This window comes from Delphinapterus leucas, chromosome 8 (genome assembly GCF_059928025.1).
Source record: "Delphinapterus leucas isolate spDelLeu-1000000601 "Yukka" chromosome 8, BTC_Dleu_Yukka2, whole genome shotgun sequence".
Taxonomy (NCBI): domain Eukaryota; kingdom Metazoa; phylum Chordata; class Mammalia; order Artiodactyla; family Monodontidae; genus Delphinapterus; species Delphinapterus leucas.
Genome location: NC_143136.1, coordinates 45328220 through 45345230, shown reverse-complemented (window position 1 = coordinate 45345230; position 17011 = coordinate 45328220). Strand labels below are relative to the sequence as shown.

The following is a 17011-nucleotide window of genomic DNA, read 5'->3' as shown; positions in this document are numbered from 1 at the left end:
GGTACATGAAAGCAGTATATACATATATACTTACAACAGGCACTAATCCTGGTTCTCCTTTTTGTCCCTATGAAACAAAATAAAAGTTCAATTAGCAAAATATGTGGCTTGTTGAGCATTAACATGTCATATTAGAATATTCCACGTAAACACTGGAAATTTCTGCGTAAGAAAGGTAAAAAACTAAATTGAGAAAAAAGTTAACAATCAATCTTTAAAATATTTAGTCAGACATTATTCATGAAAAAAACACTAATCTCAAAGACATGAAAAGAAAATTAATCCAATGTGTGAAATGTGTAAAGTTGTTTCCCTTCAGTTTTTACAGTAAACAAACCGAAAGAGAAAATCCAGAAATGTGGACATATTTGAATTTTCACACTCATATTACATGCCACCTAGCTTTTAGTAACCTATCAGATGCCATTCCTGAAAAACCTGCCATCCCTTTTTTTTTAACTCATGGAAGAATATGAGAAATAACAAGAGATGTATGGCTGTCTTTTAAGAAAAAAAAAAAAAGGAAAGAAAAGAAAGGACATAATAATATTAGTCAGGTAATTCTCAATATCTGTGGAAAATCTAGAAAAAACATTAACTGAACAGGAAAGTAAAAAATAACACAAGAAACTATCATAAATAAAGTCAGGAAGTTTAATTTGCTCTTATAATAGATGTAGCTAACACAACAGATATAGATGGAATTTCTTTTGATTCTTAGAACTTTAGATTATCAAAAACTGCATTCTTATAGCATGATGTCAAGTATATAGTTTAAATAATATTGGATGAATTGAATCTTTATATACCTCTACTGTATCACGTACTTGCTTGCATTATTTATTTCAGAATTTGTCTTCCAACAGATTTTGGTCTCTCCAAGGTCATGATTATGTCTACTTTATATTCTCAGCTGGACACACAGAAGTTCTCAATAAATTAATTAATATATTAATTTTCATTAATACACTATGAAAAATGTTTTTTCCTAGGCAATTACAGAGAATGAATGCATTGAGGCTTATATCCAAACTATAGAAAATGCAACAATAATGAATTCTCTTTTATTAAATTTCTCCTTTTACATATACTGTTCTTATATCTGATTATATAAAGAACATGAGTTCATAGTAGGGAATTGTTAAATAGAGGAAACAGAGAGATAAACTAAATATCATACTCATGCCCAGGAGATAATCACTGTTAACATTCTGGTAATCTTAGTTTTCCATCATGTGCCTGAGTTGGTTTACCTAATCAATGCCTCAGTATTTTACTCTTAGATGTTGTCTTCATTTAAAACATTATTTTACAATCTTGACAGTCTTAATCGTGGACTCAACGACAGAACAGTACCCTGATCGTACTTGCTGATTCTAATGCTGAGGCAGCTAATACTCATGAAGTCAGGAATAAACTGAGAATTCAGAAGTATTGCAAATGCTTTGCAGCTCTATTTACAATAGCCAGGACATGGAAGCAACCTAAGTGTCCATAGACAGATAAATGGATAAAGAAGATGTGGCACATATATACAATGGAATATTACTCAGCCATATAAAGAAACGAAATTGAGTTATTTGTAATGAGATGGATGGACCTAGAGTCCGTCATACAGAGTGAAGTAAGTCAGAAAGAGAAAAACAAGTACTGTACGCTAATACATATATATGGAATCTAAAAAAAAAAAAAAATGGTTATGAAGAACCTAGGGTCAGAACAGGAATAACGATGCAGATGTAGAGAATGGACTTGAGGACACAGGGAGGGGGAAGGGTAAGCTGGGACGAAGTGAGAGAGTGGCATGGACTAATATATACACTGCAAAATGTAAAATAGATAGCTAGTGGGAAGCAGCCACATAGCACAGGCAGATCAGCTCAGTGCTTTGTGACCACTTAGAGGGGTGGGATACGAAGGGTGGGAGGGAGACACAAGAGGGAGGAAATATGGGGATATATGTATATGTATAGCTGACTCACTTTGTTATAAAGCAGAAACTAACACACCATTGTAAAGCAATTATACTCCAATAATGATGTTTAAAAAAAAAAAAAGAAGTATTGGAAATGGCTCTACAGAGGCAGGAGGATGTTTCAAGGTAGACTGAAGCACACCTACAAAAAGACTAGAGGAATAGGGGATCAACACATATGGGAGGCAAAGTAGAACAGGCTTATCTCTGCACTAACTTCTAGACTAGGTCTTTCCATTTTTAACATGAAAGTAATACAAATTAAGAGCTAAAAGAGCTTTTAAGAGCTAAAAGCTAACCTTTTAAGAGCTAAAAGAGCTTTCTTTGAAATATTAAGAAAATTTTAATTGTTCAGAGAGGGTATGCAAATCTGTGTCCAATAAATAAAGGAGTTTATGAGAATGATACTGAAGAAAATGTTCCTTTTAGGAACAAGTCTAGAAAAACAAGAAGGGAGGAGAAATTATTTCAGGCAAAATTAGAAAAATGAGCCTCCTATTGTTCCACAATACTTGATACGGGATTAAATGTTCTCTTATCAGGTTCTGATAACAAATTTATCTAATGATTCTATGATTTTTCTTATTTTGGAAATAAGCCACATATGTAAATATTTGTTGCTTTTGTTAATATGGGCTTTGAATAAATCAATTTATGTGGAATGATAATTTTACTAAATTTGATTTCCATACCCGTGGGAAACATAAAATTCAAGTACTCAGATTCAGATGAGAATTACAGTTTATTTTACTTCTCATCTGTTATTCATTACTTAATGCTCTGTGGACATGCCTCATCACTTTTATAGCATGCCGTTACCATGGAAGTAGTCACAGCATTTTTCCCAGCATCATGTCATCTGTATTATTTGCCTCCTACAGGATTTTAACAAGGGCTCAGTAATTATTTGGGGGTTAACATGAATGAATGAATTATAAATAAAAATCAATTTTATAGAAACCAAGCACAAAATGTATTTATGTAATATTACTCTACTCTCATATTTCTGATGACGCTTGATAATAAATAACAGGGTTATGAAGACAGTAGCACATAACTAAAGCATGCTAAATTAACAGCTGTTTTGAGTGTGTCCAGCTGTCCCATTCCACCTTTGGGAAAAGGCAGTAAACTAAATGACATAGCCTGACAGTTGTCCCTCAGCAAATTGGGTGATTACTAACCAAATCAAATTGATTACATCAGGGCAGTTCTCACTGTCCTTCTTTTTTTATTTCACAGATTGTTTATCTATCTACCTACCTATTCACCTATCTGTCTAGTTTGTTTGAGGCCTATACTCAAACCTTTATGTTTCATATTTTTATAGCTTTCAGATGTAAATTAAATGTGAGCTGGAATCTGTAGTCCTTCTCCTTTAACATATATTCAAATGTAAATAGCGTCACTGATATTTATGTCAAATAAGACAAATTTATGGTGTTGTCCTCTGAACCAAAAAATGTAAAGGTGACAAGGACCTCCTCTTGATAGACAGCATCACTTTCATTTACCATGAAAGTATTGCATTGCATTATCTGATTATCACTTTACCAAAGTTCCACTGCATGCAGAGGCAAAGAATTTAAATTTGCTGTCTAAAATCTGCCATGAAAATTGGAATGACTGCTCATTTCCATTCTTGATTCCTGTGCCCAGCCCATCTGGATAAGACCAGAGCAAATCCCATAGTTTTCAACATAACCAGAAAACGGAGAGCACTTCCAAGGGAATGGAACTCTCTTCACTGACTGGGATTACCCATGTCCAGATGACAAGTGGCTAAACCACGGCTATACCCCAATATTGTCCTCTTGAGCGTAAGGCTTGTCTCTCGGATTAGATTTTAGGCTCCTTGAATGTGAAGAAGGGGAGAGAAAGGAAGGTAATGTGTGTTTGGCAAAACGTTCAATTAATTCTTTTAAATGAATCTTTACTTCCCAATCAATGGGCGAGAGACCACGATTCCACTGAAGTAGAACTAATACCCTCCCTTCTCTTCCTTCCTTCCCTCCTTATTTCCTTCTGTTAGACATTCATTAGACATTTAATATATTAATTAGACCTTAATAAATAAATTAATTAGACATTAATTAGACATTTAATATATATAAGGTATATACTAAGTGCTGTGATAAATGCAAGTAATACAAAGGTTAATATGACACAGTCTCAATCCCTAAGGGATTCACAACCTTCTGGAAGAAACATCTATAAACAAAAATTAACAAAGTGAATAAACCAGAGGCATCTATAATCTATAATCAAAGTAGTTAAACTGTGCTCATATATTTATATTTGTGTGGTACTTTATACTTTACAAAAGGTTTTCAAACACTTCAAAGCACAGTCCTATGTGGATAGCGTTAGAATTTTAAAAATTTACAAAAATGAAACTATGCAAAGTAAAACTTACCTTTCTTCCTCTACCTATAAAAAGAAAAGAATAAATATGTTATTTTATGCAGATATAGTTATTGAGAATCTCCTAAATATTTATTTCAATAATTATTTTTAGAGAGTCAGAATTTAACTTAAACAGCTTTCCCTGTCACAAGTAGATATAATTCAAAAGTTGTTTTGGATCAATATGTTTGTAGGAGGCAAAATAATACATCCCTTTGGAAAATTCTGACGTTATGTGATTATTCTTAACATCCTTTATATAGTATTTAAAATTCATTAAATTATAACATTGACTATTAAAATTATAGCTAATTATCTTCAATCAGTATGCTCTGTTTTTGTTTTTTATACTTTTTTGAGTAGGCTATTCATTCACATGGTTAAAAAAAACAAACCCAAAATATATTAATAAAGGTATACAATTATACAGTGAAAAATCTTATTGTCCCCTTTCCTCTAATTCCCACATTTCACTTCTCGCAGGAGGTCACTATTATTAATTTTTCTATTATTAGTCTTCCTAACCAAGAACATAATAGAACATTACATTTATTAAAGTCATCATTTGAGTTAGTAGTGTTTTAAAGTTTTCTTCAGATAGGTCTTGCAAATTTTGTATGAAGTTTACCCTTAGCCACTTTATCCTATATATTGCTATTATAAATAAGACAGTTTTATTCCTATTATTTATTCTATGAGGTAATTGTATATAGTATATCTATTAATTTGTTAATTTTATACTGCACTATCTTACTAAATTGTTTTGTAGTATTTTTTTACTCTATTCCCTCAGGTTTTGTAAGTACACAATTGTAACAAAACACTGTTACTATAAAGATGAATCATTGGACCAATTCTGAGTTGGCCCTTAGCATTAAAGGTAATGCTTCTATTATTAAATATAATAAAGCTTCTAAGCTGAGATGTAAATATTTTATCATGTTAATGAAATGTCATTTATTACTAAGTTACTAAGTATCTATATCAAGAATATTTATTTGCCTTTGCCAAATGTCTTCAATTATGGAGAAAAGCATGTGATTTTTTTTAATAGATCTGCTAAGATAATTATTTTTAATTAATTATTTTTATTAATAGCTTTCCTAATATTGAATTATTCTTTTACTTAAGGAATAATCTCTACTTTTTCATGGCTAATTATCCTTTTAATGTGCTAACAGATTTAATATTTTATGTTTTTTAATAAATTTAAAAATATTAAGTAAATTTATATGATTATAGTTTTCTTTTTTGTGCAATTTTGCCACATTTGGCTATCAAGGATGTACTTCATTCCTAACAAGTCATTAGAAGTATGCCTTCTCTTTGCATGTTCTAGAAGAGCTTAAACAGCATTAAAATAATCTGTTTTGTAATGCACAATTGTGAAATCATCTGCTACATTTTGTAGGTCTATCTGCTTTACAGATTTTTCTATTTCTTCTAGGGAAATCTGTGTGCTCACTTTTTCTCCTTTTACCAGGGCTAGTTTTAGCAAATTATATTTTCCTAGAAAGGTATCCATTTCATATAGGTTTTCAAATTTATCAGCATAAAGTTGTGCAAAGAAACCTTTTATTATTGTTTTATGTTCTCTGTTTTCATTTGGTCATTTTCCCATTACCATTTCTTATTTTATGGTTAATTTATTTTGTTGATTTCCTGTAGTACTATCTTTTGAATTTACATATGGCTACTGTATTTCAGTTTTCTCACTTTTCAACTCATTTTTTCCTTATGAATTTCTTCTGCATATTTTCAGCTTATTTTGTTGTTCTTTTTCTAATTTTTTGAGATGGATGCTAAATGCACACATTTTTATTCTTTCTTTTTCATTTTTTTAAGAATATAGCTGTAGATTTTTCATTATATTTTAAAAAAATGTTTCATAATGTTTTCAAGAACATTTGTATTGTTTGGTATGTTAGTCTTTCTGATGTTTGAGAAGATTCATATATTGGCTCTACTATTTAACATTATTCTTTTATATTACTCATATCTTTATTTAGACAGTTTCTGTTAGCTTTATTAAAATGAGCAGTGATAAAAATTACAGTGCTTCCTATTTGTTCTCTGACCCTTACACTTTCTTCCAGCACGCAATTTAAGACAAGAAAATGCCCTAGTATTTATCTCTGTAGTGTTAAATGTGCTACTATACTTCTTCTATATGATTTGTCAGCTTTGAATGATATTCTTTGACTTCTGCCTCTTAAAGGTGAGGAATTAGCAAACTCAACTCTACTTTGCCCCTTTTTGTCTTCTCTCTTTATGTATTATTAGTTGTATTATTTCTATATTGTCAGATTCAATAACATTTACATTCCCATCGGTCACCCTAAACTGCACTTTTGTTTTAGTCTCTTTCTAGAGTTAAATATATCAATGCTCATGTCAGTTCTTTGACAATTTCACCAATTAACTCTTGGTTGTCTTGGGTTTGTCCCATAGTTAGTTTCCCTAAGAAATTTATGGAAAGAGTCCCAGAGTTCCTGTGTGTTTTACTGTTTTTTCCATAACTTTTATACTTGAAGGAGAGAATGGATTTATCTTTAAACTTTGGTTCCACATATTGTTTTCCTTGAGAAACATGTAGATATTGTTCCACTCTCTTCTGGTATTGAATATTATTACTATGGAGAAATCTGTGACTAATCTGAATAGTTTTTCATTTTAGAATTTATCCATTCTTTTTCACTGATTTTCCAAAAGACTCTTTTTCTTTAAAGTTTAATAACTTTACTAAGATATGTCTCTATGCTGACTCTTCTGGGTCAATTTTTTTAGCCACTTGGTTTCCTTTTTCAATATCAAAAATGAAAGTTTAATTTTACTCCAGAAAAGTTTTCTTGGATTATGTCATTATTTGTTCTGCTCTATTGCATTTATTTTTTCTTTGGGATTCTTCTTTAGGGCTATCCTTTACATATCTTCTATATTATTTTCTTTCAAATCCTTTTCCCTATTTTTATTTTTTATTTTTACTTTTCTCATTTCTATTTTCTACATCCCTTATTGTATTTTCTGCAGTATCAATTCTCCTTGTGCACCTTCCTATTTCATCTTCATTTCCCTATGATGATTTGGTTATCCTTCTACTTATTTACTCATTATTTCTTCTTTTTGTATTTCTAATTTATGACGTTCTTTCTTTCAATTACTTCATTAAGTTTTATTTAGTTTATGGTTAAATGGTTGGTCAGACTTTCTATCTGTTCTGTGATAGTATATTTACTAGTGTGTTATCTCATAAATTTCGTTAAACTGTCCTACCTTTTTCCTTATAGTATCTTTGTATCAATGCTGTTGTCATCTCTTTTTTTTTTCGTTATTCATCTTGGAATAAATTGGGCTTCCGTAAACCACCTATTTGTAGGAAGTTGTATATTTTGCTCTGTTTTTTGATATTTGCCACCATTGTTCCAACATACTACTTGCTTATTCCCACAGGTTTAATTTTGCTTTACTCCTGGGGATTCTGTGCAGATTGTACCTACTTCAGGTAGCCCTTTGGTGTCTTGTTTTTAATTCTTCCCATTACATCTTCCGTATTACCTGGCTAAAAATTAAGTTTGGGTATTTATTCCAGGCAAATTGTCACTGTTGAAAGATACCCAAGAGGATAATTGGTAAATTACTGTGTAATGTTTCCATGAAAATACTTTTGAATACTTCATCATATTTGTTGTTATTTGCAGTGAAATTTGGGGGAAAAAATAAAGCCTTGACACTGTATTGACAAGGATGCATGCAAGTCTCCATTCATGACTGCTAAAACAAATAACCTAAAAGTTTAATATTAATCTTACCTGGTTCACTAAAACACATAAATATGAACTTGTTTCTCTTATATGGAAGTTTTTCTAACATGTTACTCAAATACACAGGCTATGTTAAACACAAACACTTTTCTCCAAAAAAGAACTTTTAAAAACCAGTAAGTTATATCATTGTTTTCTCAAGGAAATCCATTTCATTCTCTTGTCTTTCTTAGCCAACATTAAAAGCATTCTGCATTTCTGAGCCACTGTAATAGAGGGTGCTGTGGCAATAAATTACATTAGAAATTATTATTCCATTACCAAGGTCAAAGCTGGCACCAGGGAAGAGAAATGTGTTTATAGATCTCCTCTTAGATATTAATGGACTTCATAGAAAAGCAACAAATACCTTGGAGGCGCCCAGCATGGATAGGGTAACAAATGACCATCTTAAGTACTACAAGGAATTCTCAAATTAGACATAACCACTTAAAATGCAGCCAAAAAAATTCCCTGGTTTTTAAGACAAGAAATAACTTTATTTTCATTACTGTTAGATAAAGTGAGTGAGAGAAATTATTAACCCCAAAGACCACTGAATAGTGGCTTGTTTTCTTAGGTTGCTGAATTCTGAGAGCAAAAAACACTGTTACTATAAAGATGAATCATTGGACCAGTTCTGAGTTGGCCCTAAGTATTCTTACCAAAATTGGTATTGCTACTTCCAGTTGTATGTGGACAGACAGGACAGCACTCCCCAGGGGGAGTTACGGGGTCAGCACATTCAAGCACATCCTGGCACTGTATCTTGTCACAAAGAATGGCGCCATTGTCACAGACACAGATCTGGCAAGGGGCAGGTTTCCAAATGTCCCTGTTTAAGTACATCTGACCATTCTGAGTGCAGGCTATTTCTTCACCATATCCTTCTAAAATAAGAAGAAAAAAAGGAGGTTAGTAATCTTCTGAAATTTTGGAATCTGGGAAATATTTAAGAAGGTGAGTCATCTTGTGGGTTCTAAAAAACTCTGGGCTAAGCGATAACTTCCTAAGGAGGCAAAACACAGATGAACTTACTTCATTAGTATTTAAAGACAAAGCATGTAATTCACAATTAAATTATTATGATACTTATATTCTAGCATGATAGGGGGGAAAAAGTGATCCAAAGTTAAGTATACTAAGTCACAGAGGCTTCCCAAGGTCATTTTTGAAGATACAAATAACCAAACGTGGTAAGATCATGTCAGAAGGATCAAAATAAACCATTTGAAAAGCAGGAAAAGAACAGTTCCAAAGAGAATACATAATTTCAGCGTCTGGTGAACCCTATGTCACTTTAAACTGACCAGAAATTTTCCATTAGTAAATCCCACAACAACAGAAGACAATATATATTCTCATACCATGAAGAAAAACTTAAATTCATTTTAAACATTAAGGTAAAAAAGAATAATGGTGACCCATTTCATGGAATAGATTTCCACTAAACATCCGAAACTAAAGGTGTTTCCTAAACTGTAGTGGAAATGCAAAGCTTATACAGGTAATGCATTCATTATCTTTGCATCAAAATTAATTAAGGAAAAAAAATTAATTAAGGAAAGTCACAACCAAAACAGTATGGTAAGCTATAACCTAATATCTGCCAAATACTTTTCTTATATTTAGATAAAAATTTAATGCAGATTTGGAAAACATACACACAGTTATACACATCGTAGTTCTCTTATACATTTACTATAAAATAAACACATATATTACATCTTTAACTTTGTCATTCTTAAGAAACAAAACTATAGTATTTCAAAACATAATGTGGATCATATAATCCTTGCTTAATTCCTTCAGGAGCTTTCCAACTACTTAAATTCAAAGCTCCTTTTTCAAGCCCAAAGGCCCTTCCTCCCAGTCCTTGTACAACTTGACCCCTTTGCCTAGCACTACCTTTCCATCCCTCAACTCAGACTCTGATAGCTCACTATCATGGTTTGCTTAATTGTCACCTGCCCCCCACAATTCTTCTCTGACTACCCTATAAAAGTAGACTTCCTTCACCGAATTGAAATGCTTCACAGAACTCTTTAAAGAACCCATTCACCCATCGATCCAGTGCTTCATTCATTTTGTATTATATACAAGGTAATTAAATATTTACTAAAATGGAATGGCTAGGCAAAAATCACTGCCTTCATAAGATTTATCACAATTAGTATTCATTTTTTTTCCTTGTTTATGTTCTTATTTCCACCACTAGACAGTAAATTTTATGAAGGTAAGAACTAGTGTGTCTTGTTCGTCATGGTATTTCTAAACCTTGACATCATACCTTGCATAGAGCCAACATTCAACAAATACTTGTTCAATGGGTGGATATGAATGAATGAATGAATCTAAATTATGGTTCACTAATTTAACTGCACCAGCACTAACTTTGCACTTTACAAAAATAAAACTAAAAATTTAAAAATGCATTTACAATTAGTTTTTGAAATATATTTAGTTATATTTATATATTTATCACAATAAATATAGTCAAATGCTAATATAGAACTACGGATGAAAATGATTTCAGTTTAAAGACATTAGTCCAAATATCCATCTTCCTAACTTCAGAAAGTTTTTCTTGGATAGCATTCTTCTCACTGCTCTATGGAATACTTTGCCTCACATATTTAGTCTTTCATCACATATTTGGTAAATGGAAAATTGTTTTCAGAGCACGACACCACATCCTGGCTTCTGTGTTATTCATAAGAAGAGCACAAAGTTTCTAATCTGTTTCATTTTCATCAAAAGATATTTATCACATAATATATAGCTACTCAATAAAACAATATTGGCTCTGTCTATCCAGCGTTACTATAGGCATTTTAAACTAAGGAGAAAATAAGTATCCTGCTTTAATATGCTTTCCTGCAGAACTATTTTGGAAAATATAAGAAATTTGTACATCAAATAAGCAGTGTTACTTTTAGAAGAAAAATCACTTTGAAACAATGTAGTTCCATGGTGAATGTTTTCACAAAACACAACCTATATAGAAATGGACTTACACCCATAGTCCATCGAACTACTCCATTAAGTAAAAAAGGAATAACTTTGTTCATTAAATGTTTTGATTGAGAAAGAAATATCCAATCACAAGCACTAAATACCACTGACTGAAAATGAGATACACCACAAGTTCTGTTAGCTTGCTTCTCCCTTCCCACATCCTGGGAGGCAAAAGTGTTCACATGTATCTACTGAGGGTTAAGTGGGTATGTGCCTAGGACTGCATGTGCAAAATATTGAAAGTATATTTATTCCGTTCTCAAAAATATATACTATCATTGTGAAGTAGATCTCAATTTCACTGATGAAACAATTATATATGGGGAAGTAGTGAATGTGAAAAACAAAAAACGAGATGACATACAATGATGTTGTTGATTAAACATCATTAAAATATGTGAGAGACTCTCCAGGGGTGAGTTATCCTGTTCTCTGTGGCTCATTCAAGGTTGGAATAAAAAGACACATTCTCTCAGTCTGTGTTAACTCACAGAAGGTCAGTTTCTTCCTGAAAGTTTAAGACAGCATGACCTCAATCCAACGGGCACTATATTACTTGCTTTAAATGACAGTGTTAAAAGTTAGTTTTATACTCTGAGTCATCACTGGTCCTTTTCTCCCTGAGAATTTATAATTAAATTTAATATGATGTGGAAAGTCAGTTGGAGTGCTTTTAAATGGCAAGGAGATGAAAAACCACATTCGCTGCTAAAACCTGCCCTCTCTTCCCCGGCACAGAATCCATGCACATCACAGAGGGCACAAAAACTCAGTGAACTCTGATTTTTCGTGTCTGAATGAAAGACATGTACAAAGAAACACTGGGTAGAAAATACAGGGTGTCTTGCAGTTCTCAAGTTTGTACGTGGTAGTTGTGTACCTTATGATTAGGTTGTCCCTTCTGTTTTCTACATAGATGTTTATTTAAATGAAAAAGAAAAGTAAAATAGGAAGCAAAATTGCAGCCAATTTACAGTAAAGTAGTCATGACATAATTATTTTATGAATGACAATATTATTAAAAAATAACTAAGTAAGAATTCTCATATGACATTCTGAGAGGGTCAATACCACCCTCCTGATTCCTCTATAGAAATCATAAAATAATGCAAGCTGACGTTAACCTTAATTGAAGGTCCAGAAGTTTAAAAATTCTTATAAAATCTGAAAAAGAATTCCAAAACCAAAATACTTTGACACTTGTATTTTTTCTATGTATGTTTCTTTAATTTTCCTAAAATTGAGGAAGACTATAGACATCTGATTGTATTGCCATTATTTTGTAATCTTCCATGGTGTTGTAACTTCCAAAAATTTTATCTTCCAAGCTACATGATTCTTTCACCCTTATCAAATGTTCCAACAAATTAAACCAATCCATTGCAAAGTCATTACCACAAACGTCTTGGCACTAATCTCTTAGAGAGAAGAGATGTATTTTATCTGACCATGTTTTGTTTGAGAGTAACTCAATTGTCCTGTGTTTCTCATATATCCTCAGAGATTTGTCTTCTCACAAAGATTAGGTGCTTTTAAATTTATTTGTAAGAATTCAGTTCTTAATCACTAGATGGCAGAACAAATCCACCATCTTATTATAATAGACAATTAGAAACTCAGACATCAGAACTGCTGCTGCTTGACAACTATGGCCCACACCCTAGGGCTACATTCCTTTATATAATTATACTTGTGCAAAAAAGTCTGTATAGAAATGGCCTTATTGAAACCTTTGACTGTCCAAGAGAGATGTGATTCTATTTTTAATATTAAATTATTGGGGTCTACCTAAAAATTTTGAAAAATATATGAAATAAGTGCTCCTAAGCCCATGCTGGCCATTCTGTAGACATTAACTAAACATCTTCCTTGTAGAAATAATGTGCTCGCATATCACAGAAATTTTAAGTCTCTTATTCAAACAAGTGTTTGTTCAGACCATTTTCTCTCACTGGACTGTGAGCTCCTTGGGAGCCAGACATGTGTTCATCTCAGTAACCTTCACATCCAACGTCATATAATTAGTCTTTGATAAACATATTTGCTGTGTGGATGAATGAGTGAGTGAATGAAGGAAGAAAGGACTAGTTCATCGATGTGCTTATTAAAAAGATAGCACATGAAGCTCTCTTTCCTCCTTCCCTAAACTTCCCAGAGAGGATGTGCACTGAGGACCCCTATTTTGAATAATACGGAAATGGGTCACTTGATTGTTCTTGTTAAGTATGCCCCTGACATCTAGACTTCTGTGTGGCCAGAAAGGAAGAAAACTGTGTCCGTCATAGCCGCTCACATTTTGAAAAAATTTTCAAAAAGCTATAGCAGCCCTTCAGCCTTCCTGGCCCAGTTGGTCTAGGTCCCTTTGCTGGTTATGAAGGTCTGGGTTAACATAATTTAAAGTTTCTCTAATTGTAAGTTTTTGAAGGGTTAGAAACATGGCACAGTCAGCTGGTGTCCTCATGAAGTGGGCAGAGAACACTTTATGGGACAAGAGAAGCAGCAGCAGAGCAGCTCCACTGGTCCCTCTGGACCAGAGCACAGATGCTGCCTTTACCAATGCACAGCACAGCCCCAGCTGCTGGACTCAGTTCCGGAGAATGTTCCAAGGAAATCCCTCCCTTCCTTCTGCGCTCAGGCACTGTTTATCAACACAACGGAGAGATGAAGAAGAGTATACAGCTCTTCCTTTAGACCCTTCTGACTCAATGCCAACAATTCCACATTGATCATTTCTTTTTCCTTATCTGATCCCCAACATTTAAAAAATAAGATACATATGAAGCCACCAGGGATAGCTGAGGGGGATCTGTTACATACTTTGACAAAATTTTTCCACTGCAGCCTCAAGGTCTGTGAGAGAGAGGGTGGGTGAGTATGGAGCAGGCCTGTGAAGTTTTGCATCTTTTCCTTCTTCAATCCACTTATACACTTTCACTTTCCAATGAGCCCTCTGAATTTAAATCCCTTTTTAGGATGGTTACTCAAACTATTACTTTTCTTGTGCCCTTCTCTATTTTTTTGTACCAACTGAACAAAAGTAGCCATTTGATGATTATTTGAGCTGAGTTAAATTTCTGTTCCACTAGGACAATCATATTTAATATTCTAAAGCAATATAATAACAATTAATTTTGAAAGCTTATCTTGAAATCTGAGAAAGTAAAAAGAAGACAATGTATACATAGTATTTCAGTGAAACATACAAATAATGAGATTAGACAAACTGTACAAAGGTAGTTAGTTTCTTCAATACAGTCATGAAATGTTTCTCAATCTCATATGCAAAGGCTTTCCAGTTAACTAGTAAAACTGCTGTTTTTCCTTCACTTAAAATGGAAAAAATAAAAAGGAAAACCTTTTATATTAGGTATTACTTAAGTTTCTTTCCATGTATCATTGGGAAATCCAAATGATTGTGGCCAAAATGTGAAACTAAAATTACACACAGTGCACATGCAATGCTCATCTCAGTTTTGTCTGGAAAACCAACTTTCAGTCTGTTAATGCATTTGACATCGTTTTTTTTTCTCCAACCGAAGGCTCAAACTATTGACTAGCTGTAAAAACACCACACAGAGAATTGAGCCTGCCTTATATTGAAAACACTAGAAATTTTAGTAGTAATATCTATAGCAAACCCTAGTTCTATTCTCAAATATTGATCCTAAACGAATAATTAAGTACAATTTGTGCTATGCCAACTGTATGAAATGCCTGCCTAAATGCATGAAAGGTTTCGAACTGTTTTGAATGAAGTCTGTCTGCTTAATCTCTCTCCAGCAATGACAATGCTTGAAATAAAGAAGAGAGCCAAAAATCTGCCTAGCTATTTCTCTCTTCAAATGGGTAGTATCATGACTTTTATGTAGTCTGGAGATAAACTAAGTAACAAATTCTGAGCAACATGTAGTACCCACATTTCAGATTTCCTTCATCTCCTTCAAGTCTTAGCTCAAATGTCACCTTCTCCATGAAGCCTACTCTGACCGCCTTACAAAAAATTGAAGATTACCACACACACACCCATGTCATCCTCCATCTACCAATTCCTGCTTTTTTTTCTTTTAATGTGGTATTTAGTACTTTTGAACCTACTATATTATTGTATTTGTGTCTATTTTGTGTCTCTTCATGATAGATTTATAGCTTTATAAGGACAGATACAACTTGTTCTGGCTTGTCCATTGATATATCCTGATATTCTAGAATAGTAGTCAGGATCATAGTAGATGCTCATTAAAAATTTGTTGAGTTAATTTGTTAACTGAATTGAATATTAGTTGTTTGTGTTAGCAGCTTTAGATGGTGGAGTTGTTTTGTAATTATAGAGTTATTATGTAACTAAAAAGAGTTATTGTTATAAGAGAATATTTACAGAACTAAACTAGGGATATTTCATTATCCTATGTTTGGACAAGAAAAATACAAAAAATGGAATCCAAGATTTTGACCTGTAAAGCCAAAAGCCACGATTTTGACCTGTATTTAAAGTAAATAACTGTAAATACAGTTATTTAGAATAACTGTAAAGTTATTAAGGGTAATAACTTCTCAGTGCTTCTGAGAAATTATTACCCTTAATAAGTAAATGAATGGAGATCAAATTAAAACACCCTTATGTACAGGAAAAGAAGATATCTATAAAAGAAAGGAACACACATTATTTTCTTAAAACATGTTTTAAGAAAGAAGATTTAGAGTTTTCAAAAGACTTTTCATTATTTGTTCAATCCCAGATAGCTATGGAACATTTTTTTTGTTCTAGCACATTGGGTTATCTGGTGTTGAGATCAGAGGAGAAGAATGTAGAACATTTGCTAAGCTGTAGAGCGTAAGATTTAGGTTGAACAAAAAGACATTAACTAGGTTGTTTACTTTAGTAAAGGATATGTGCCTCAGTTTCTCTACTCATTAATGTATAGGAAAAGATGAAATATGAGCCTTCACTTTTGGGTGGGATGAAATATACTAGGAGATGACAAATAAAGTTGCCTTAAATTGCTGCTGAAAGTTAATCCAAATAAATTAGTCAATCTGGAAAAAGGAATGGAGGCATTATTTAATCCATTTAACCAGTATTTATTTATCCAGAAAGTTTTAGTGAATACTTGTCTAGTATAAGAACACAGTTTAGGTGGTGGAATGAGACATTTGGAGTCCAGCTTCCTTGCCAAAAACAATCAAAATATACAGAAGTTGCAAAAGGTAATGCAACTTTGTTATAGGATAAAAAATAAGTTTGTACACATGTATATTTCAAGAATTCATTTTGGAAAATTTGCATACACGTTGAAATTTTTATAAACTTAATTCTATTTTCTCATTGACCTACATGAGTCCCAGCCCCTTTTGAATTATTGGTTCTTATCCTGGAAATCTTCCTCTGTGTTTTGAGAGGTTTTTGCCTAATGCTATTTATTTTAATTAACTAAAACTAAATTCTCAGGAACATCAACCTGAGGGCTTTCTAGAATCCCAAACAAAAACAATCTTCAATCATTTGGGAAAAAGAAAAAAAGTTATGTTTATAAAAGCAGGCTGCAAATAAGCTAGGAGTGAAAGGAATGCAGAATTCCAAAAGGCATTAATTGAAGAGTAGATTGGTCACATACTGACTGTCCTTCAATGCCCTCTTTGGTAAGAAAATGGACTTTGAACCCTAGGATAGTCTGAATGCAGTGAGAGAGTGGAAAGCCACAATTCACACCATCCCAGCAGCCCCCATGGTGCAGCTGCTCCGCTGTGCGTTTTTCAGGCCTCCTTGGATGTTTTAGTCTTCCAATAGCTTCGGCATTAAGAATAGTTTCAAATT

General features: G+C 32.9%; 1 protein-coding gene across 1 annotated transcript in view; it reads right to left on the bottom strand.

The window, feature by feature from the left end:
• The window catches only part of COL5A2 (collagen type V alpha 2 chain), a 155161-nt gene that overhangs the window by 67516 nt on the left and 70634 nt on the right, over positions 1-17011 (bottom strand). The window contains exons 2-4 of the mRNA XM_022567234.3: positions 8847-9071; positions 4392-4405; positions 35-67 (exon numbers count right to left, since the gene is read on the bottom strand). Coding sequence (XP_022422942.1) covers positions 35-67; positions 4392-4405; positions 8847-9071 — 272 coding nt within the window. The remainder of the gene's footprint in view (positions 1-34; positions 68-4391; positions 4406-8846; positions 9072-17011) is intronic.